Source organism: Chaetodon auriga, chromosome 1 (assembly GCF_051107435.1).
Source record: "Chaetodon auriga isolate fChaAug3 chromosome 1, fChaAug3.hap1, whole genome shotgun sequence".
Lineage (NCBI taxonomy): Eukaryota > Metazoa > Chordata > Actinopteri > Chaetodontiformes > Chaetodontidae > Chaetodon > Chaetodon auriga.
Genome location: NC_135074.1, coordinates 3,975,428 through 4,000,120, shown reverse-complemented (window position 1 = coordinate 4,000,120; position 24,693 = coordinate 3,975,428). Strand labels below are relative to the sequence as shown.

Below are 24,693 nucleotides of genomic sequence, written 5' to 3'. Positions count from 1 at the left end.
GTGCAAAGAACAACGCACAAAGTGTATTTTAATTTCTTTATTCAGAATTTCTATTTAAATACAAAACTAATGTGATAAAAATGCAGAGACAGACTTCCTTCCCACGTGGATAACAAACACTCGAACATATGTTGGTCAAAAAGTTAAAGTTGAAACTATGATGGGATGCAGTGATTACGTTGTTGCTGTTACAGTCTGAAAATGTTACTGACAAGGTAAATGTTAACTTGTCTGGGACAAGAGTTCCTTCCAGTGTTTGAAAGGGAAAGCATATTCTCTTCAGCACAGAGAACATTCATTTTAGATCACACCAGGTTAGAATCAGCACTGCATACAAAAGAACCTGCATACATCAACTGCTCAACAACTGCAAATAAAAACAGCACTTTTTACTCTGACCTTCCCACATTGTCCCATGTAGGGAGATTTGATGAATTTCTAGAATTTGTATGCAAAAGCCATATCATTGTTAATTAATCACTATGTTTTGTGCATTTCTTTATCTCAAGTAATCAATCTGCTTTAAGGACTAGACTAGACAAGGAAAAATGTATCATTGTAACTACTAGAGTAGTTACAATGATACATTTTCAGCTGAAGGAAACATAAATTAAAATGTCAAAGGCGAGCCATGGGTCTGCAGGTAAATAAAGAAACACACCAGCTGAACATGACGGTTCGTTATTGAGTTCATTATTGGGTAATGTGACAGAAAAAAAGCACAAGATTCACTTCTGGGACATTTTTCAGAGCTTTTCCACCTGATGGTTCTGGTGTGATCTCTTTTGGTTCTAATATTTCACTCCCTTGCTAATAGGTGGTTAATTGCTCAAAGTCAAGCGAACTGAACCACTGCTATGACGAGCGAGCAGACCCCATCAAAAAAATATTCAAAAGAGAGGATCCCGTGCTGAGATATCAGTGCTCTCCTATTTTTCACTTTTAGTATTTTCTTGGAAAGAACTCTAGTTTGGAGGTAATTTCAGGTAAAATCAGAATTTCATTGACAAAAGTGAAAGTGATTTAAACCCATTTTCTCCTGCTTTGACTGTAGACAAATTTCCCATATGCACATGTTCAGCTGGCATGCTGAGCTCTATGGAGTAAGCCAAGGATTACTTGGAATTAGTTATTAGTTGCAAACACTGTCTCTATTTTCCCCATAATTACTTCAGTACCAAATCACTTATTTATTTTGGGGAAATTCTTAATTAATTAGAAAAATGTGACGTTGTACACTAGAGCATCACTGGTTTTATACAACAACTTTGCTGAGGCTGTTGTAAAACCCTGTCCTCACCTACGGTATATCATAGAAAAGGTGACAAACCATGACTCGTTTTGGGCTCTGATATAGACCAAGTGACATTGGCCTAAACCTAATCTCAACACCATTAGCTGAACTGAGGACAAACAAGGGAGTGTGTGGGTGGTAGAGAGTTGTGATGTGGCCAGACAGAATGGGAAGTGCAGAGCTGGATTTTCCCAGTTCTTCTCACAGGGTTTCGCTCAGTTTGATGGTCACTGCTTTCACCTCCGAGTACTCAGCCAGGGCATACTCTCCACTGAGAGCAAGAGACAACACAGGAGGCAGGTTAGGAAACGCACAGAGAACAGGAATCATTTAAGAACCTGAAATATGGAGGAAACAGTCACGGTTCTTACAGCTCTCGTCCATTGCCTGACATCTTATACCCTCCAAAGGGAGTCTGGGCATGTAGGGCGTTATAGCAGTTTATCCTTAACAGAGAGAGAGACGGAGAGAGAGAGACAAAGTGAGCAAGGGTTTGATTTTATTTGTCATCAGCTCTTTCAGTTGTTAAGCAAACATACAAAAGGTAGCTACATTTGAATAAATGTTTGAAAAAACATCTAAAATATCTAATCTAGTGAGCTTTAAATATCAAGAAGTCGCACACAGTAAATTGAGATCCTGGGACAGAGTGCTTGTTTTCAAGTGAGGATATAAGATGAATGATCTGAGAACAATAGAACACGTGGAAAACGTCTCTTTCTTGTATTTTAGCAGAGAATGGTTTTTGTGCAGATGAAGACAAGAAGAAAAATGATCTGGTGTGAGATAATGAAGCTCAGTTTCACTGCGTATGTTTGGATTTTTAGTTCGGTATGATCAGTGCTTATGTTTTAAATGTCAGGTGGTTTATAACGTGAATTCAGTTAGCCACAACCGATGTTTCACACAAGATGCGGTTATGACTTTGGATGTTAATGCACCATTTGATTTCATTTTCATGTGTCCAATGCTGCTCAGACGTTCCTGTGTCCACTCAGCTGATAAACTGATTAATGTTATGATCAGTCCTGCCTTGACACAAAAGACTTCTTTGGGCTTTTTAAGACTTATGAGAGAACTTTGCATACCTAGTAAGAGTGCTTTTTGCTGGCAAAGTGGCAGGAATTTCATTATATTGGCGGTATTCAGCAACAGTCTTAGTCTTTTTCATCTTTGTTTTTTGTGTTTCTAATGTACATTAATGGTTATATGAATATGAACAGCAGAAAATTGTTGGGCAAGAAAGGCACATTGAAAATGTTGTGAATCTCATATAATGATCACGCAGCAGCTCTGCAAAACATTTACATTATGTGGTCAGTTTGTGCCTGAGTTTTGTCCAGTAACGTTTCTTTTTTTAATGAATAATGAAGAGGGAAAGTGTCAGGACTGTGAACAGGGCCTTACCACACAGTGCCAGTCTCCAGGGCTGCAGACACAGACAGAGCTCTGTCCATACTCGTTGTGAAGACTGCTGACACCAGGCCATATTGTGAGCTGTTTGCTCTCTCTATGGCCTTCTGCTGGCTCTTAAAGCTGAATATACACTGCACTGGACCAAAGATCTGAGAGGGGAAAGATATCAGTAAAGACCAGTCACATGCACAGAGAATTGAGTCACACTGTGCAATGAACTTCTTTGGCTTGCTGTTCTCTCTGACTACCATTCATAGAAAATAAAAAAAATATACGTGTAAAAAAAAAAATATATATATATATGGGAAATATTTCCTGTTGATGGAAATCTGAAGACATAAAAATATGGTGTTTGGTGGATTTAAATATTGTAACCTGTGAGTCTCAATGAAGTGCTCAAACAAATAGATAGAGGAAATCTGTGTGTCATACAGCATGAAATGTAACATAAAATTAAAAATAAATCCGGTGTTCGTATACTGATGGTTGCACTATTCTAGGGCATTCAAATACAACAAAACAGGGCCAGTGACCCACATGCAGGTACGACAGCAGGACTGTCTAGACTGAGGGAAAACAGCCAGTGGGTGATATGCAGCCTGACACCTTCATTTATATGGCCTATGATTTATTGTAAAATTGGAATTATATTTGGCATGCTGACCGTATAAAAAGGCAGTTTCAATAGTGAACACTAGGTGTCACTATCTCCATATGGGAACATCAATCACAGGAAGCAGAGCAGAGCCGCCCAGCTGGGTGATGGGAACTGTAGAATGCTTGATCACTTGGAGTTTCAGGCTTTCCACAAATGGATGTGCAACACAGGCGCATAATCCACCTCTCAGCGGTTGACAGACCTCCCTAACTAAGCTGATCTTACTGGCCATCTGAATACATTGATCAAAAATTCTCAACGAAAAGATGGGCTTGTGTCTCAGTTGAACATGAAATCACTTGTTGTGATCACAGATTTCCCCAAATGACAATATTTCAATGAAAATGGGGAAACATGTCACTGTGCTCACATCAGTGATAACTGAGAAGGACATCAACGTGTTCTGTAATCCTTCCTTTGTGGACAGAGAACAGGATGACATGGAGTTGAAAAATGGAAATGTGATGTCATCATACTTTCCTAAGTTTCCTGATCAAGAGCAGACTGACGTCCAAAATAAGTGCCAGTCACCTCTGTGATGTTCTTCAACTCTCTGCTACGAGACAGCTCAAGGCCCAGCATCACTGTTAGCATCAGGAGTGATATTTACTGGGGAGTGAATTAAACAGTGATTAATCAGCTTATTGCAGATTTAAATGTACAAAAGGGTCATGGCTCAAGACTTAATACTTTTTCTTTGTACATGTTGTCCCTGGTAAGTGTGGACAGGCTGTGTGTGTTTATCGAGCTGGCAGTGACATATTCAATGCAGTTATACTCTCTATATATATGTATAAACACTACATGTTTTTTGAAGACTGTTGTTTGAAGACTCTGGTTATATATTTCTGAAGTTTTTTTTTTTTTAAATAAAGTATTTTTACATCAGGACTATGGAAGCCCATTTCTCCTGTGAAAATATAAAAGATAAAAATCAGGAACATTTAAAATAATAAATGCTCACGTTGAGTCAAAATGATATGTTAAAATTTGTACAATTTCATGACTACTGTTCGTAATTTTGACTTCTAAAATCATTTTTGCTTGTACAGAAAGAGGTCTCCATTGAAGTCAAACTTGTTCCTCCTCTGCCTTTGTTGCTGTGTGCTTAGGTCCTCACCAGTGATGCAGTGCAGCCTGCCTCTCTGCACTGTCTGTGGTGTAATTACAGCACTGTTCCACAGGGTGTCAGGCTTTACTTTCACCCACAGGCTCTATCCCCCATCCTGTCTGTGTCAGGTACATTTAGAATGAACTGAAACAAGATGGAACCTCTTCCTTGGCGATGCGCATGTGGTCTTTGACCCCGGAGAAGATGGTGGGTTGAATGAAGAGGCCCTTCTCGCCAACAGCTGCTCCTCCACACTCCAGCCTGGCTCCCTCCTTCTTACCGCTTTCTATCAGATCCATAATCTTGTCAAACTGCTGTCGGTCAATCTGAAGCCAGCATCAGTCAGCAGTAGACATGGGAAGGAGACAGTTTAATAATACAGAACAAAAGCAGATTTGGGGAAATTCACCTATTTTCTGTGCTTAAACAGTTAAATGAAACAGTAAGATGAATTAATACAGATTCACTTCAGGTTCATTTCTGGTACATCCAGCACAGAGACTGCAGCACATCTTGGATTACACGTGTACAAGTTAAACAAACAAGACTCAGCATGCTAATCAGACAATGGAGATTCTGACAGACAGAGAGAGACAGAGAGCTTTCCTACTCTATAGCCGTCAGTGCTTCCATCCACAGCACAGGCCTGTTAGTGAGGTTACAGCACCAGGTGACGAGCTAACTTCCGTAGAGTATAAACATCCAGACTCTTGCTAATTGTTCTTGGGGACTTTAACAGAGCACACCTCAGCCACAAACTGCCAAAACACAGACAGATCCCACCAGAGATAAACACTCCGGGTCATTGTTACACCATGTTAACAGATGCCTATCGCTCTGTCCCCCATGCTGGTTCGTCTTCTCCCAACATACAGAAAGTAAAGCCTGTGTTTAAGACTGTGAGGACCAATTGACCACTTGAGTATTTTTGAGGCTGCTGCTACAGACATGGATGAACTGACAATCCTATATCACCATCTTATGAAACTTTCTGCGGACACAACATCATCAGCACACTGTAAACCTGGCGTACAGCTAAACTCAGGAAGCTTCATCAGGTCAAGGTCTTGGCCAACAGAGAAGGTGGCAGAGTCCTGTACAACCAGGTCAGAAACACGCCAACCAAGGAGATCAAAGTATCAAAGAGAAGCTACACCGAAAAGCTGGAAATCACGTTTTCAGTCAACAACTCTGTGCCAGTGCAGGAAAGCCTGTAGAACATCATCGGAAACCGTCCCCTCACACTGTGGAGAACCGTCTACTGGCTGACAACTTGAATGTGTTTTACTGCAGGTCTGATGAGTCAGCTCATCCAGGATGGCGATGACTCTGCATACAGACAGGAGGCTGAACAGCTGGTCCTCTGGTGCAGTCAGAACAACCTGAAGGTGTACATGCTCACAGGTGCCCAAGATTTACAGTTACAATCAGCAAACAATGCAGTTATTGTAGGTTTAAGCACTGATTGTCTATAAGTGTTCTATAATCTCAGAACCCATCATCTTATAGATGACATCTTATCCTCTGGGGGCAACAGCCAATGGTTCAGGGCTTGGGATGTAGCCAGCTGAGCCAGACAATGGATATCTTCACCCAGACGTCCTCTTCTGTGCACTGCTCATTGTTTACAATCCAGTTAGCAACTGGACTTTCAAATCTGACAACAATTCAACATTTCGGCTCTGTAAATGGATATCTGCATATGAAACTGCATTTCAGCCATCGCTTTCTGCCTCTTTTTACTGTTTACCTGCAGGCAACTTAAGCCTGCACAATCATTGTTGGTCAATACTACTCTGACTACAAATGTGCAACAAACGGAAACCTGAACACTTCTGAAACCAAAATCTTGTCCCTTGCCTACAGATTCTGCGTTCAGACACAGATATCTGTTTATAGGTTATGGGGGCCATGTCCTCTGTACATTCTTTGATGTTCACTGTGTGCTCCTACCTGTGGCCCATGTGATGTCCTGGGGTCCAGTGGGTCTCCAATGACAATCTTCTTGGCGTTTTCTATGCTGCGACGCACAAACTCTTCATAAATACTTTCCTCCACAAAGACACGTGATGCAGCCGTGCAGCACTGACCCTGGTTATAAAAAGCTCCTTTCTGGGTTTCCTCCACAGCCAGCTGCACTGTAGACACACACACACACACACACACACACACACACACACACAGATGCAACATGTTCATCAATTTTACTGTGAATGTTGTGCATATGTCCCATCTGCTGTTATGATTGATGTTATTCTGTCACTTGCTGAATCACACTCTATCATTTGGTCAAGTGCTGCTGAGCCAAAGCTTCCAATTGCAGATTAGTTCTTCATTGCTCTTTCAGTGCCAATAATGTGCAACTGTGGAGGTTAAGTTAAAATGTCTTTGTGAATAACAGACCACACTTCTCTAATCTAAAACTAATCTACACTGTTTTTATCATTGGTATAATAAATGTCGAGTGAGCGCTGGTCATCTGGTCCATGAACAAACTGTATGATGAGAACTTCACAGAGCCTCTTCTGCTTGGGACATCAGCCAACGACCAACAACAGACAGACCAAAAGTAGATTTTCTTTCAAAGACCACTAAAACAAAAATGAATGAAGCTCACGTAGATGTTATTGTTGATGTTTTTTGGAATAGTTATGATCTACTTCTGAAATTTTCTGATCTTTAAATTTGGCTTGATGGGCCTATTTTATGTTTTATTTTTTTATAATGTGATTTTAAATAGTTTTTATTGTTGCTGTTTTTGTGTGGAAATTGAGAAACGGACTCTGCACACTTGAAAAAGGACCCATAAAAACGTGTTCTTACACCACCATGTGACATTTCAGGCACATGTACTTCTGTCCAGCACCTAGTATTTATCATGTTTGGATATGCGACCCGCTTTGGAAGCCAAATAAAGACTAACTTTTCAGGAACTTTTTGCTTTTTTGGGAGAAAATTACACCTTCTCTACTCCATTATGTATCATCCGTCTGGGATGTTCAGTGCATTTCAGGAGTCAATGGTAAGTTGATGAGGGGTTGTTGTTCCCATTTTTGATGTACCCACTTTCCCTTCGGCTGCTTTTTTACAGATACTGGTCTTTCAGTATGAGAAAAACTTAATCCTGGCAGCATTACATTTATCCTGAAACACTTTTGCAAATAGCTGCATTTTGATTCATTTCATACATAAATGAGGTTGCTTCCAGTTGTAAATGCATAGTAAAGAAAAGCAGTAAACACCAACACAAAAAACTGGTCCCAGGAGTGTTAAGTACAGCGTTGTTTGCTGGCTTTTAATGGGTGCTGTTTAAAGGCTATGACAGTGGAGTGCTTATCGGTTCAACAAACACGTATGCCATGAGCCAAATGGCATTATATCATTATATTACACATGAATGGTACAGTAGTAGCTGTAGTGCCAGTTTACTCTGCTACTATCAGAAGCCAGACAGGCTCTCTGCAGCTCAGCAGTTTACAACTCAGCTACAGTATTTTTCTGTTTTGGATAGTATGACAGTCGAAAGAAAACAGTGAAAAAGGTGAGTTGCGCAGGTGAAAGATGAGACTTAACAGCCATCATACTGCAGTATTTCTGAGCAGTAAAGTGACTCATGAATTCAAAACTGCCTTCCGCTAACACCTGAGGCTGCAAAGGCGTGACTAATAATAATAATAGGTGATATTGTGACTCCAGTGTATGGAGAAATAAAGAAAACACATTTCAATGCTGCATATTATCACTGACAGCATGTTTACTTACAGTCACAGTCAGCAAACACAATGCAGGGGTTCTTCCCTCCCAGCTCCAGAGTCACTCTCTTCAGATTACTTTTGGCTGCTGCTTCTTTGATCAGCTGGCCCACCTGGACACATAACAGTACAAAACAAAGCCTCAGTGCGTCATGGGTAGAACTCTGTGACGGTTCAGGAACCATAAAGGCTCAGTTTGCATGGCTGCCCATCACAAACACTGTGGCTGCTTGAAGCTGTGTACAGCTTCATTCACAAAGCGAGGAAGTGTGAGTACTACTATCATCATCCTCAGTAACAACAAGCTGATCCCTTTCAATCAATTTCAGTCTCTTTGATAGATTGAAGTGGAGTGAATGTACAGTAGTAGTATCTGAGGGTATTTATCTTTCAAATATTTGTTTACCTCTGTGGAACCAGTAAAAGCCACTTTGTCAATGTCCATGTGGCTGGCGATGGCTGCTCCTGCTGTGGGACCAAACCCTGGAACGATGTTCACAACTCCAGGAGGGAAGCCTGCCTGAAATGCCAGCCCAGAGAGCATGTTAAAGCAGGGAATCACCAGGCCCTCATATAAGTCTGTGTTTTTTGGATCACAGATCATCCATCTCCCCATGTGCCTCGATCAGGACAGGTCTGGGTGATACAGTAATTCAGTATTTCTTTAATCATCTCTCTATGTGATCATTACGTGTCTTACTGCTGTGCTTCACAGTTCTTATGTCTAAATATGGCAACGTATAGTTATTTCTAAGACTAAATACAAAAATAACGGACAAAATTATCACTCGGGGGAAAACTATGGAGTAGCATTTAGGTAGATGTCCATGTAAGCAAATACAATTTATAGAAAATATAACTTAACAGTTAATAAAACAACTAAAATCTGTCAAAAGGCTCCAAAGGTGTGAAGGTCTGTCATTGGTTTGGTTCTTTTTGATGTGATTTTCCAACATTGCCAGTGGATTAGATACTGCTCCTGATATCCTGGAGTAAATGATTTTTGCATCTCTTTTCATTTTTTCTCCTCAGAAGTAAAAGAACCATCATTGCATCAGACATATATTTTGTTTCACTCTGAGAAGTTTTTGCAACATATGAAAAAAAAAGAAAAAAAAAATCCCATCAGACTAAATATGCTATTATGTTTTATGTCTGCACCAAGTTTTACAGCTGAAACGTTAGAAAAGTCTTTGGCCCATATGGAAGGAATGCTGTTGTTGATTTACTTCTGATGTGTGTATGTTAGCAGATGAGGTCTATTCTTCTGAAGTTGTTAGCATATCACAGTGACAGTGAAACCTCAACTCAGATTTAAACATTCCTTAAACTGCGTTTATGTTGAGTGAAGGACAGGGACCTTTGGGAATCCCTGAACCACACTGTGGAAACCACAGTTGAAGTGTTCAGGTCCAGATTGTCTCCCCTGCTGGGAGAAATATAATAAAAGCAGGGCAGTCTAATCGCATAAGCAGCAGGATTTTCTATAAGGACACAGGCCTAGAATCTGCTCTAGAAGAGGACTGTCAGAGGTTTAGATTCTAAACCCCTCTCAGCACACAGCTTGGATCAATCCCACTGTACATGTTGAGCCTAACAGCAGACCTCTTTGATGAGCGATCCAACGTGGAGGGCCGTGAGGGGGGTCTGCTCTGCTGGCTTGATGACCACAGTGTTTCCACAGCTCAGGGCCGGCGCTATCTTCCACATGAACATCAGCAGAGGAAAGTTCCACTAGCACAGACACAAGAACACATGTTAGCTGACTGCTTTCAATCTGTAACTGCACTGCACATCAGCTAAAGCACACTGTCACAAAAACTGGGCCAGGTAGAGCACAGTCCAAGCTTTACTGAGGGGTAAACTGAGGTTTCCCCCCTGGATCAGGCATAAAGTATACCATAACATGTTGCTTTTAACTGAAACTCTTCTGCACACATTATACAGGCTAACCTGCTGCAGGGTTTAGAAATGAACTGCTGGGTTGCTATAAAACCCAATTCCTCCAGTGACAGAGCCAAACAGTTCACAAATGCCTGGCCTGGCTGTGAGCAGTCTTCACTCTGGGATGACACAGAAATCACTGTCATGGTGTCACATACAGCAGGCTAAACGGTCATTATTTAGGGTCACTTACTCTTTCATTCAATTGCCCAAACAATAATTGACTGCTCAATGAGCGCTGAGGTCACAAGTACACCCTCAGGACTTATATGGACTTTTTCATGACATGGCATGATGATAGCACGTGTTTTGGGTATATAAACGCTATAAATAGTGCTGGAATAATTGTGACAAATCAAGTCAAGTTCTATTTCACAGGAATGCCCTGACTATAAGCTGCATTCCCACAGCACAGTCTGGTCTGCTGGCCTCTGAGCAGCTTCACTGGAGCTGGTGGGTTTGGGTGGGGATTGAATGCCCCAAAAAATGGTAATAAAAATACAAATACAACAAAAATAAACACTGTACACATGCAAAAGCCCTGTGTCTCTCCTTGAACTTCTCAAAACAGGTCAAAGTTAATGTAACATCCTGAGTGCAGTAATCATAGAAACATAAATTACAGCAATATACACCTGATGAGGACAATATCGGCTGAAGTAATGATTCTTCAAACTAGCTTTGAACACAGGGCCACTGGTCAAGACAGGAACTCCAGAACAGCAAGCCATTTTCCCAAAGCACCGAGGAGTTCAAGTTCTTCAACAGTGCTCAGTAGTGAGGGTAAAAGATTCAGTATGCTTTAAACTTCTGACAAACCCTCCACTCCACAGCTCTCTGAAGGGAGAATTGTGGAGGCGGGAACTAATAACTATTCTAACTTTGTGAAACTGACAGTCTGACAATCAGCCACTTCATGCAGCAACGGGCTCTGTGGTGACATGACAGTTTACAGGGTTTAAACTTTTCTCTCAAGCTCACTTTTTTCTTTCTTCACGGAAACACTTCCGTTACCTTTTGTCTGTGCATCGAAGTGCAACATCATGAACGTGTTCGAGGAGTCTGAAAGTGTGCACCATTATGCCCATTTGAACAATCAGTTCATCTTGTTTCTCTCTGGAGAAGCGATGGTCTCTCTAAAGTCGGGATGAGGAGTTTGGAAAAGCTTGGAGTTGAACCGTGACATTGAAAGAAACCACTTGAGGTGATTCAGGTATCTGATAAGAACTCCTCCTGGATGCCTTCCTTTACAGGATTTATAGGCATGTTTAACTGGGAGGAGACACCCAGGCAGAGGCAGAACACACTGAAAGGACTGCATGTCCAGTATGGCCTCAAACATCTTGGAAAAGATGTCTAGGCTACCTTGCTTAGCCTGCTACCACCGCATGTATAATCAGTGGAAAATGGATGGCGGGATTGATGTTACAATTCATCATATTACCACAAACCAATTGTTATATATTGAGGCTGTGTTTTGTGAGTGCCACTGGAGGCTCTGGGCCCTCGAGCTGTTGCCTGTTTTGTCTGGTTGGTAGTGCAGCCTGGGCTATGGGATCAGCTAATTGTAAAACACCCAAATCATATCTAGACATATTGAATACTTTTTGCGCAGAGAGAATAGAAGAGTGCAGTATCTGTTAAATTATTTAAGTTTTTGATGTGAACAGTAGTATATTTCTGTGATTTAGTTGGAATTATCACTGCAATGGAAATAATATTGATGGCGTCAGAGGCATACACTGCGCCTACATATCATCAGTACTTTGGTTTTCCCAGTTAACGCACAGCAAAATCAACTTTATCACTTGGATGTTCTTCTGGAGAGAATATACAAGAAAATAAAAAGAGGTCTAAATCATCAGGACTGGAGATGATTCAAGGTAAACAAATACAGAAAAAAACAGCTCATTTATTTTCCAGTTGCTCGTTTCCATGTTGGAAACCAATGGACAAATAATTGGGCACTCAAACCCAAATTAGACAGCAAGACATGTGAGTGCTGCATGTTTATTGTTTAAGCATTGTTAACTTTTACAACACTTTGGAAACACTCAGCGCCATTAAGGGATCTTGGGATCACAAGCCAGGAGAAAGGTTTCCTGTTTTCCTCTGACAATGACTCATGCTGTGTGTGTGCCAGGAGTACTTTCAGTAATTACACAACGTCCTTCAGTATAAATTTCACTTTTTTGATATAATCTCCCATGTCAAACAACAGCCGTTTTGTTCCCTTGTTGCCAAAGCAACATTAGAGGTTATAGGCTTATGCTCAAAGATAAAAACTGAATGGCTGTATTCTGTCATGATGTCGAAATTATTCTCATGTTTCTGTCTGGATCAATGACAAAGTGCAACACAATATGGTGAAACACCAAACATTGCTCCACCCTAAATCTGATGAAGTTATTATCAAAAGAAAAAAAATACATATATTCCAATGTGTGAAAGCAAATCCACGCAGCACAGGATTGGAGCTGTGTGTTCCTGTAAGAATGGCCCTAAAGGGATTAGCAGAGAAGAGCTGTTGTTTAGGGAGAGCAAAGATTAAGATTAGGTTTCTAGTGCACTTACCAGGGTTTCATTTCATCGTCACATCCAGACAGTGCGTTTAAATTGAGTACAGTTGCTTTACTAGCACTACATATTTATGATCATTGCTTTCCTGCAAAGTTAAGTTCAGTATTCAGTGGTTCCAATTAAGCCTGAATATAGTTTCAAGTAGCCAGAGATGTTAGCAGTGTACTCAAAGTGATAGAGCCTTTCACTTAAAGAGTGCAACCTGCTTAAGTTTAAGGGCCTTGTTGCATTGAGAGAAGACTGATATCTATCTTATCTCTGCGTGTCCAGTGTATGAATGAGTTAATGAGCCGGTTATGGCGCAATAAGTCAACCTTGCTGCAAATTTCTACCAGCGGCCAACTATTGTTCCGCAACACAAAATTCTTGTGCGACTCCAAAAGCATTTTACACAGACACCTGCCAGGGTCAGTTATGATTAAGTATATCTAAAAGTTTGCAAAGGCAAGAAATGAAATTTCCATGAGTGTGATGTCATTCCAATAGGGACAAGGGGGCCAGGCCAGGGAAAGAGAGTCTAATGAGCTGATGCACTGCACTTGGCAAATGCAATATGACTGTCATAGGGATGTATGGACACCATCTTCAAGTCCTGCATTTAGTTAGAATTAATCAATGGTCCAGTACAAAGACAGATTTGTTTAGCCTGGTTTAGACTGGAAACAAGGGCTCTAATGTTTGTGATTGGATTCCGAATATAGCCATCACATCACCTCTGTGGTTAAAGTTTCGTTAGGTTTAGGTAAATAAAATTGAATGTTTAGGCATAGTAAATGATCATAAACACGGTTAGGATAAAAACAGTGTTGTTGACAGAAAACAGCTGTCTCGACTCACACACATCTCTGACACATCCATCCCTACAAGGTTTTGTGGCACTACACAACATAAAACAGAGAAGAGTGCACTCAGTAGAGTGCAGATCTCCGTCAGGTGTGTCAGCATGTGGGTGAGCAGCAGTAGGTGGCAGGCGGTGTGTCCAGCATGCATGCATGAGAGTCGTGGAATGCAGGGGAGACAATACGCAGGTTCCAAAACACCAGCGATGTAAAATGCTACTTTCAAAGTGAAAATGCCAACAAAAGAATCCACCAACACTAATGCGACCGCCACATACAAGAAACAAAATTCTGACTCAAGAGGACTGTGGAGTCAAAAGCATAAAACAACGGCATAAAGCGGAGCAGTCAGTCCAGTAGTATGTGAGATTAGCTGTGGACAGACACACATACGTATGTCCAGCTACTCCAAAACTCCCATTTCCCAGTTGGAGCAGAGCTCAAACCAACACATAGTCACTGAACCAAGCTGTTCAAGCTACATGTCTACATGTGTTTAACAAACAAAAACTATAAAAACAAGCAGATAAGACACTTATGGAGTTGCTGTTTTTTCATGTCTGACAGATCCATGGATATATTAAGCAATGGATAAGAATTCCAAACATGGTGCCCCAATCATCCCAGCTGCACACCCAGTGCATATGCCCAAAAAGTTTCAAATTCACAGTGTGATCATTTCAAGAGAAAATATGGCACCATCAGGAATAGTTCTCCATACTTTTAGAACTGTTTCTCCTGGAATGGATGTGTGTGGTAAAAGATTTCTGGGTCCTGGGAAGTCATGTGACCAAGACTGTACCAAAAGGGCCACACAATCCAGTTCTGCTCCTGAGGGCTTGGATCTATCTTTGAACTGATTCACTGAGATGAAACTGATACCCATATTCTCTGACTAACAACATCTTCCTCAAAATATCAGAGCTTCCTTTACCTTTAACTCTCTGCTACCATACTTAAAACACACGTATGATGATTATTATCCATACGTAGAAATACAGTAAGACAGACCACAGCAGAGCCTTACAGTGTGCCACAGTAAACAGACTCCATGACAGTGTGTGGGACTCTATACTCTCAAGTTATAAATAAAATATTGTGTAGTATTTGCATTTTTTAATATGCTTATTCACAACTGATTGTATTACAGCAGAATGGTCACACATCCTGAAGCACCTTTTACAGGATCTCAGCACACAGACCCACACACACACACACACACACACACACACACACACAGAGTAACAGTATATAAACAACACTGTTATGTGTTGTTTCATTTTATTTAAGCACCCCAGTTTGTATGTGTGTTTAATTTTCGCAGAAGTCCTTTTCACACCAAGCCAAAGTAATATGAACATTAATAAGAATTCCAATGTCTAGCAAGATTATTGCTTCTAAATTCAAACCAGATCCCCTCTGGACTTACTGGAATGATGGCTCCACATACGCCAACAGGCTCGTGTTTGGTTAAACACATGAAGCTTTCATCTGTAAAAAACAGAAACAGCACAATCAGCTTGATCCACTGTACTATATCTATATTTATATCTATGTCTGTATTTTTTTTATCACAGATTATTTTTGTTTTCACCACATTGTTGTTTTTACTAGTACCATGAATTCAGTTGTTCAATTAGTTCAAGTGAAAACAGTGAAATACAACCAACCAAGGTTCATCAGCGAACCTGAAGTAATTCTTGAAATCTAACCAAGGTCAAGACTGAACTTTTGGGATCCATATATTAAGTTTTACAGGTATGTAACTAATATTACAGGTCTGAAAAAACACACTTTTTAGTATCATTATTATTATTATCATTGTTATAAGAACTAGTAGTATCACAAACACATTTCTAAGAACTTAGGGGAAAAAGTTAAATCATTAGACATGATTGTGTCATCTGTTTCTTTTCACACATCTGGTGAGTCTTTAGCAGACATGGTGACATTTTGAGTTCCATGATGAGACGATGATTTGAAACAACTGGCACGGGCTGGTCTTTGAGGTCTGATCATGGTGTTTTTATGTGTTCCTTCTTTGGTGGAACAGAAACAAGGGCTAAGCTAACTTTGATTCCAAGTAAATTTCTCATACATAAATTTAGATCGGTGAGAAAATATCTTTCATGTGGTTTAAATGGTAACTTAAGACCAGGCTGACAGCAGTGTTTCACTGTCCTCTCCGGATCAATGTTTCTGTTTCACCCCTGAACAGCAGTGGGAAAAGTTTGGGAAAAGGCTTTCTGGCAGAATAGTTCAAACACAGAACTGACACCCAGCAGACTGGGGGTTCATATCCTGTGTGAGGCCAAAGAGAATGTTGAATTACCATTTTTAGACTTTTTTGCAGTTCGGTTAGGTTTTGGCAAAAAAATTACTATTTGGTTAGGTTCATAAAAGGCCATGGTTTATGTTAAAATAGATCATTTCACATTAACCAAGCAGTAGAATGGCTTCCTGGTAAAAAGTCCTGAAGCCAAACTTCTCTTGTGTGCCCTCTGAACACAGCCAGGCTCATTGGTGGGTATGGCTGGGTGTGGTTAGAAGTGTGCTTCATTGCACCTGTAATCACACCCAACAGTGAAGTCACAGAGTCCTGGAGTACAGTTGCACATCACTGCAGCAAGTTGAGAAGTTAAGCCCCTCGAGGACAACAAAAACTCGATTTTCAGGAGGTATGTGTTCAGTGTTTTAGAGACTAAGAGCCCCTAAAATGCTACACTGCATGTTTACATTCAAGTGACAAGGCCCTTTTGCAGCCGGAGGACTTGTTATGGGACCATATAATGAAGTCAGATGAATTCACAAAGTCTGCATTGGTTGGGGTAGATGGATGGGTCAACAAAACATTTAACACGGGAGACTGCTCTTCTCCTCCTATTTCCAAACAGCAGTCAACAATGATTTTTTTTTTCTAAAGCATGACCATGATCGTCCCTGAACCATAACCAAGTGTGTTATTGTAGCCATGATCACAAAGGTACCTTACCGTGAGTATCAATTTTAACCCAAACCATGATTTTTCCAAACCTGAACATAGCCTTAGCACATCATAAAACAGATTTATTTTTCAAGAAAGATTTGTCACAGATCAGAAAACAGCGAGATGAGATTAGTTGTACTGTACAACTATCAATGTACTGTCACTGTAGCAGACAAACTTGACTCCCAGTCTACACCCTGACCTTCTCCAGTTTCCCGTGTGACTGATCATAGACTGGGAGACTCCTCCACGACAGGACTCATCTCCAGCTGCCTTTATCTTTGAGTCACTGGGTGAGTCCATGTTCAATTGTAGCATACTGAAGGTTCCAGTCACTCAACGGGGAAGTCAGTGGGGAACGTCCCCGTACAAAAGTGTTGGAGGGAGCTGCTGTGAGTGTGTAACACAAGAATCAGAGGGGCAGCCTCAGGCCGGCTCTGGCTCTGCTATGCTAACACTCTTCAGTCCAAACTGTCAGACACTGATATTCTCTTCAGGTTCTACAAAGAATGTCAGAGGCAGAGCTCATCTGAAGGGAGGAATATCTCTCTGACCGTGGAGAAAGTGAAAGTGGTTAGTGTAGCTCCTAGTTAGTGTAGTTCCTAGTTCAAATCCCAACAACAACCCCTGCACACTCAGGCCATACGACCATATCTCAGTGCAACACGTAATATCCACGTACATAACAGAGCCACTGCGTATTTCAAAGGCCACCTTCATAGGATTGAGGGAACTCACACCCACAGGCTGCTGTCTTGTGCTTGCTGAGGGTTAAAACCCTCATGGATAACTGGTCCATTAGATTCTGGGACACCACAAATTAGAACAATTACTTTTGCACACTCAAATGATTTCAGCCATCAGAATAAGCTGTGTGTCATTTTTATGATTTACTTCTTGTTGTTTGGTGTGGAGCGATTGTAATGATGATGGAATTTGTTGTATTGATTCTTGGACTTAAATTATCTACTGACATTTTTTAGTTGGTGTAATTTGTTGTCCATCTTGTCATAATGTCAAATAAACTAAACTACTGTAAACTAAACTTATTTCTGATAAGGCTGATGGCTGATTTTTGAGAGTGGGGTTAGGGTTGCCTTTGTAAGGTCAGCGAGACTGAAAAGCTTTTGAGAAAACTGTTTTGTAAAACTGAAAATGAAAGCAGCCGCACAACCACTTGTTATGTCTGCAGTACTTGTGATTCAGCCACTGTCAACATGACAAATACTGTGATAAGAACATTTTGTCTTCCAGTGAGAGGAATGAATAAAATGAAAAGTGAAACATTTACCTGGTGGTGTGTGGCAGTACAGAAACATTTGGTTTTATAAGCCAATGTTGTCTTTTTCTGTTTCAGTCTGCTGACTGAGTTGAGATAACAATGTTGAGTGGAAATCCAGAGTTACATTTGACTGCTTTTGTAGGCTTTTATTTTGAACTTACTTGAAGGGAGAATAATGGTCAAGCTATCTTTCTCTATACTGTTGTAGTGGGCATGAGGTGATGGAAACATGGCATGTGCATGTGGTTGGTTTTCTTATTTTTCAAATGCAATGCACTTGTCAGCAAATAGCAAATTTAGAATGAAGGACAAGGTTTTGGCCAATATTGAAGTTTCCACTACACAACAGTGATTAGTCTGTGCTGACTTATCCAGAAAAATGCTTACTTTGGCTTCATCCACATCCAGTGAAACTACAGTATCATGCTACCCAACAGGTCTGCCACTTGTTTGTAAGATTCAAATTCCAGTCTGCAGCTACAGTGTGTATGTAGGCTATGACTGTGTATTTTTATATATCAAACTACAACTCAGCTATGTGTGCCACCTTAATGATTGGTACTGAGACTGCTCCAGTATGAAAGTGGGGATTACTGGCTGAGTGGCTGCCGGCTTGGCAAGGCATTGAGCTAACAATGATTGTTAATCCTCTCAGACAGTTGCACCTCACTGATTACTATCTCAGCCTCTTCCTCTTCCTTTTGTCCTGCCGTGCCTTTCGTCTCTCACCACTCTATTGGCATCTAATCGAGAGGAAAAGGCAAGCGTGTTTTGTCTATCTGCTGTCCTGCAGAGGCAGAGGAGACGTAAAGTAGGATCTGACAGGAGGGGGAAGTATTAAGAGGCTGGAGAGATACCACCCAGGGCTGAGGACAATCCTGGGCCAGGCCAAGTCACTCGCTCCTCAGTAATTACCTTGCTTCCCAGTGTTGCACTGGTTATGGAGCCCTTGTTTGTAGTGCATGCTGCAAACTCATCTCATGAACATTATTTCGTACTCACACATAATTATCTTATTCATATATACTTATGTTGGACTATTTGTCTGGAGCTCATGCAAAAAAATAAATACATAAATAATTGTGAGCACAAATTATGACTTCAAGCTCTCCAATATATAGTCATACATTTGAGAGCATGAAGTAATCATTTGTGCTAATGAATAACTAAAATGAATACATAACTGAGTAAATCAACTGAGTAATTCTAGTCACCACAATGCCAAAACATTGCCGCTGGCACTCTCTGATATCTTACTGACCGGATTGACTTTAAATTTCAGTTGCTGCTGTTACATTGAGAACATGAATGAAATCATTTGTTATGGCAGGATTAAATAATTTAGGATTACAAGTTACAATTTTTTGTGTGTGGGCTATTATTCTGAGAACTGAAATTACTCAATCATGCTCTCACATCAAATTAGTGTTGCAGCAGTAAAAGTAACCTCCTGACATTCACTAGGCTCCGTACTTGTGCAGAATCTCCATCTGGGATGTTTTAGATTTTTTTTGGTGTCATCTTGGCTTTGTTAGTCTTTTGTGTTTCTGTGATTTTTAAAATTTTCCTTCCACTTCATTGGTCCAATCCTTATTGATACCATACAGGATCTCTAACAGAGTTGCTGGCCGTGATTGTTTCATTTTCTGAATTCCTGACAGTTAGAGGAAGATGACTCACGTACTCACCTACATGCAGACTCTTGCCGTGGATCTTGTCGGCCCAGCCTGCATAGTAACGAAGGGTTTTGATGCTGCCGTCCAGATCAACGAAGAAGGACTGCAGGAAGGGCTTCCCTGTGTCCAGAGTCTCCAGGGTCTGAAGAATCAGGAAAACTGGCATCACTCTACATACTTTCTTTCTTTCTTTCTTTCTTTCTTTTTTTTTTTTTTTTTTGCATGTTTAGCTGAGAGTATTACCTACTCTAAAGACATGTAATTTGTCACATTAACTTTAAATCATCCCTATAAATAATAATAACATTTTGCTCATATTCAGGTCAAGTATTCAAGGATGAGGCAGTGTATACTTTGGACCTCACACCACAGGATATCTTGAACTTCTACGACTTGGGGCAGGTTGACTAAAGAATCATTTTTCTTCATACTGTTTGATTTGAAAATTTTTAGGGGACTGAAGAGATAAAAAAAATGTATTTTACATGAAAGAACCAAATATCTGAGAAAAATCCTAAAAAATAAACGGAATTGACTTTTATCTTACTTCCTCCCCTGGGGACTGACCACCGGGTTGGAAACCATTGTTGGAAACAAACCTCCAGGTTTATCAAACTTATCTGAAAGACAAACTGTCTGCTGTAAACATCCATCACAGTTTACAGACCCGCTTCCTGCTGACTGTGCTTATTGTCGTTGAACATGCAGTTTTCTGGTGCAACAAGGGATGCTTAACATTTCACTCAGTTTCAGTTTGACCTCAGAACAAAGTGATTTAGATCTTGTGGACAAACTGTTGCCTTGCTTCCAACCTGTCTGATTCCGTGATTGCTCAGACTTCATTGCAGTGATTTGTTACAGATCTCAGTAATTACTTTGGTACATGCAATGTTATCATCAGTTATCGAAACATTGGATAAAATTACAAGACAAAATTATAATAAACCAGAGTAATCCTAAAATAAATATCTATACTTCTAGGCCTAGACCTTGCATAGTGCAGGTTGCTGATAAATTTAGTGTTGGCCATCTACAAACTGTTTTATTTCTCTGTTATACAATATACCAGGAATTAATATGATGTTATACTTGCTGGTTCCAGATAGAATAATAATAATTACTATAATAAAGGTGAATTAATGTAGTGCCTAACAAAGGCAGTGAGCTGTATGAGGCCGAAATAGCTGGCAAAGTAGTTTGTATGTGGATCCAAGGGTGGTGCAGTGGGATGTCAGCCACAGTGGTCTACTGCAGTGTACAGTGTCTTAACGAATACATGGCCGTAAGTCAAGCATGTAAAACTCAGTTTATAATTGATTATGTTAAGGCATAATAATGATTATATTTAAACGCGTCAGACATGATTTACACTGTATTGTGTAACCTACTCCTGTCCAACATCTACACCATGGTTACTGGAGTTACTATTATTTTACTGTAAAAGTAAAAGTAAGATGAAGCGAGGCTCTGCAGCTCGAGTAGATTCTAAAACCACTGTATCACTTTACTGTACATTTAAATGGTCTGAATCTGGTCCTTATTTCCCCAAACATAGCTCGGAGTTTAGTGTAATTAGCCATACCCTCCACACTACCACTCCAGAGCATGTTTGCAATTAGCAGTCACATGCAATCTGGTATTATTACTTCACTCACATCTGTAAGGGTTCATTTACAGATCTAAGTCTTAATGCAAGCTGGCAGCTAAACAGAGTGGAAAGGCACAGCAACAGGGATTTCATTCCAAACAATATCTGAAAGAAGGGGAAAGTAACATCCAGCAATCATTACGAAGAGACAAAGAGAGACTGGGGTGGGGTCACAGTGTCATGATGTCATGCAATAATATAGGCCAATCCCTGATATGAATAAGTCAATATCATGACAGCATATGGACATTTTTCAGCTGCAGAAAAAAAAAAACACGGGTTTGTGGCTTATGAGACAGTGCTTGCTCCAACACTTAAGATCAATTGTTATGAATAATATCTGAACCTCCATCAGCACTAGAAAAATGCAGTCAGTGCTAACAAGGCTTGTTATTACCATTGAGCGGAAACATTAGAGCATGAGTTAGTTATGTACTGCAGGGACTGGCCATTAAGGGGATATCTATCTGCCCAGTGTTTCCATAAATGTGAGGGGCAAAAAAAAAAAAAAAGATTCAGCAAAAATTAAAGGTGTTTGTGAGAAGAAGAAAAAATAAGCAGTGGTGGAAAGTAACTTAGTACATTTGCTAAAGTACTTTGCTGGAGTGTTTCCATTTTATGGTACTCTATATTTCTACTTCACCACAGTACAGTTCAGTCCAGAGGGAGATATTGTACTTTTACTTCATTATATTTATGCCACAGCTATAGTTGCTTAAGACTTTTAAAAAATCGACTATCACCATAAAATATGATGCATTTCTATACAGTAAAGTAACCTACCCAACAGTATACACAGACCCATCTCCACCTGGAGCAGATGCAGCATTTAGGTGCTGATTACAAATAAATGCACCAGTAATAATAATAATCAAATAATATTATATATAATAATTTGTCTCTGAAAGGGCTATTCTGCTGCAAAACGTGCAATTATACTTTGATACTTGATGCTTCTTGCTCAAACAGTAGACTAATGTGTTGTCACTATGACTTAGACCAATTAACATTCTTCCTGTCATCTTGTTATGTATCAGATAATATTACTACACTGTATTAATTTTTGAAATGAATAAATATTTAAACTCTACAAGTGTTGTGCGACTGAAGCTCCATAATTAACACATTTTAACACGATGATACAATTTTTAAAATTTTAAAATCCCATTTTAAAATTCATCTGTAATGCTGAACTGTATACATCCGTTATATTTTCAATTAAATAACAACACTCACACACATTATTGAAATAAAACTGATGTTCTGTATGTGGAATTGAATGGTGGACATTTGTGCGGCCAATCCCGAGAAGCCACTTTGTTCCACTGCGGCTGTGTGCAGAAACCATTAACATGCTAAAGTCTAGTGTGGACAGCATAAAGAGAGCACAGAGACTGAGCCCACCGCCAGCAGGAGCCGGTCCCTCTCCATCAGGTCCGCCAGTTTGTGCAGCACCCTTCCGCGGCTGGACGCGTCCATCCTCCGCCACGGAGAGCCTCTCTGCCCGGCCGCCCGGGCTGCCTCTACCGCCTTGTCCACATCTTCCTACACAGAAAAAACAAGCGGTATAAAATCGGACTGATGTCAGGACACACACGTGTCCCTTATAATCACAACACTAAGTAACGAAAGACCAACAAAAAAGTCTGAATCTATCAATCGAGCTGTGCTCATCCGCAAAGAGAATGACTTCATCTGAAAGTTTCATGGCCACTTTCCAATTCGTCATTATGTTGGCAGAAGCAGGCTCGTAAAAGTAGCTTCGTAATAGAACATTATGGTATAAATATTCCGGCTCGAACGCTGCCTCTATCAAAGAAGTGCCGGTTGCGTGCGGTAAACACCAGTGTATTCTATTTTCAGTGATAATTTGTGGGATATAAAACGCTATTTTGTAGACAACACTTGGACCGAATTTGGTAAAAAGTTGTTATCTATTTGATCAGATTTTATGTCATGCTGTATCTCATACATATTCCTACTGACAGACACAAAAAACGTAAATTAACATATATTGCAATAAAGCTTGACAAAAAACAATAAAATAAAATAAAAAAATTCTAGGGAATTAGAGAGAAAGCAGTTGGACAGCAATTCATTTCATTTACAGTCTTAATTGTTCAGTGGTACAGTATGTAGGCCTACACTAAGTTTAATTTATTATTAATATTGTCTAATGAATGAGTGCCAGCAGATCTGCAATTGATGCCTCCTTACTTTGTCTCCTTCTTCCACATCACAGATTTTGACACCTGTCGCTGGGTTGAAAGTTGGAAATGTCCGTCCTCTGCTGGATGTTAGCCATTCATTGCCGATAAAAATCTGTGGAAAGGGTTTGTAGTGGCTTAAGTTTGTTAAAAACACAATGAGAGTGAATGCTTTGGCTACCTGCAGCAGTTGCACTTGGTTTCTGTGCGAGGCCCCTTACCTTGGTGTGCCTGATATCCTGGACTTTGACAGGCTGAGGAAAAGGCAAATCTGGGATCTGTTCAGCTACTCCATTCTCTGTTGTTCCGTTCTGGGCCATTCTGGGTCAGCAGTACAGTCCAGGACCAGTCTGTCTGCTCCGTCTACTCAACACTGTCAGCCCATCCACTGGCTTTTTATAAGAATGTGGAGTTCCACCCACCTCACAAAACAGTTGAAGAGGACCCAACTCCGCCCCTGTCAGTAGTTTAGGGTCCTTGTCCGAGGGTATTCTTGTTCTTGCGGCACCTTGGAAACATTCTGCAGCATTTATTACTAATTTGTGTGCGATTAGTGTGGAAGATGGTGGCCATGTGGCATGCCGAGGGTTATCTGCTGTTACCTTCTTACTGCATATAAAGTAACCAAGGGTGTGAGGTAGCAACATTGTCAGTCATGATGATGAATAAATTCACTCCATTGCTATTACCTTTGTAACTCGTAGGATGATGCATTCACAAACTGTGTGTGAGACTTCTCAAATGACAAAGGGAGAGTCAAGAGCAAAATTTCACAACTGAATTATTTGGCTTGTGTCCTTCAGTCAAGGCAATGAAAGTAATGAGACTGAATTCATTCTGCTGCACAATATTTACATCGCAACACAGCAGCTTTGATCTCCTTCTGTCGGCCTATTTGGACTGACTGCAGGCTGTTCGTCAACCGTGCAAAGGTGTTATGAGTTGTGATGTTCCTCGCAAAGTTGGTTTTTGCACCTGGGCCTGGTGAAGTTGAATGGAGTTGAATACATGCAAACAAATGCTTTTGTTCTTGGGGACAAAGCTGCTTGCTTGCTCCGGACTTGCACTCATACACAGTCTGCTATTGTTTCCCCTTCATCGCTTCTTGTCACTCTTTATGTCAAAGTTTAATTAGGACAACGAGCTTTCGCAGGCTCATTTCTCACTTCAGCAACTTTCTAACACTTCATAATGAGAGAGAGGGACTCAAAGGGATTGACCGAAAGGAGGGAGAGACTCAGAGAGAGAGAGAGACCGAGAGGGAGGATAAGATGTGTGTGTGTGATCGTTTGTGGGGGGG

At 40.5% G+C, this 24,693-nt stretch overlaps 1 protein-coding gene across 1 annotated transcript; it reads right to left on the bottom strand.

Annotated features, from left to right (window-relative positions):
- Nucleotides 1–96: 96 nt before the first annotated feature.
- On the bottom strand, nucleotides 97–23,743 carry aldh1a3 (aldehyde dehydrogenase 1 family, member A3). Its single transcript, XM_076736855.1, has 13 exons — nucleotides 23,615–23,743; nucleotides 23,404–23,508; nucleotides 22,591–22,731; nucleotides 19,551–19,680; nucleotides 15,024–15,085; nucleotides 9,837–9,965; nucleotides 8,638–8,751; nucleotides 8,242–8,344; nucleotides 6,433–6,617; nucleotides 4,641–4,805; nucleotides 2,702–2,859; nucleotides 1,666–1,740; nucleotides 97–1,565 (listed from the first exon to the last, which is right to left on the bottom strand). The coding sequence occupies exons 1-13, from the start codon at nucleotides 23,711–23,713 to the stop codon at nucleotides 1,496–1,498; spliced, it is 1,536 nt and encodes a 511-aa protein (XP_076592970.1). The 5' UTR covers nucleotides 23,714–23,743; the 3' UTR covers nucleotides 97–1,495.
- Between the last annotated feature and the right edge of the window lie 950 nt (nucleotides 23,744–24,693).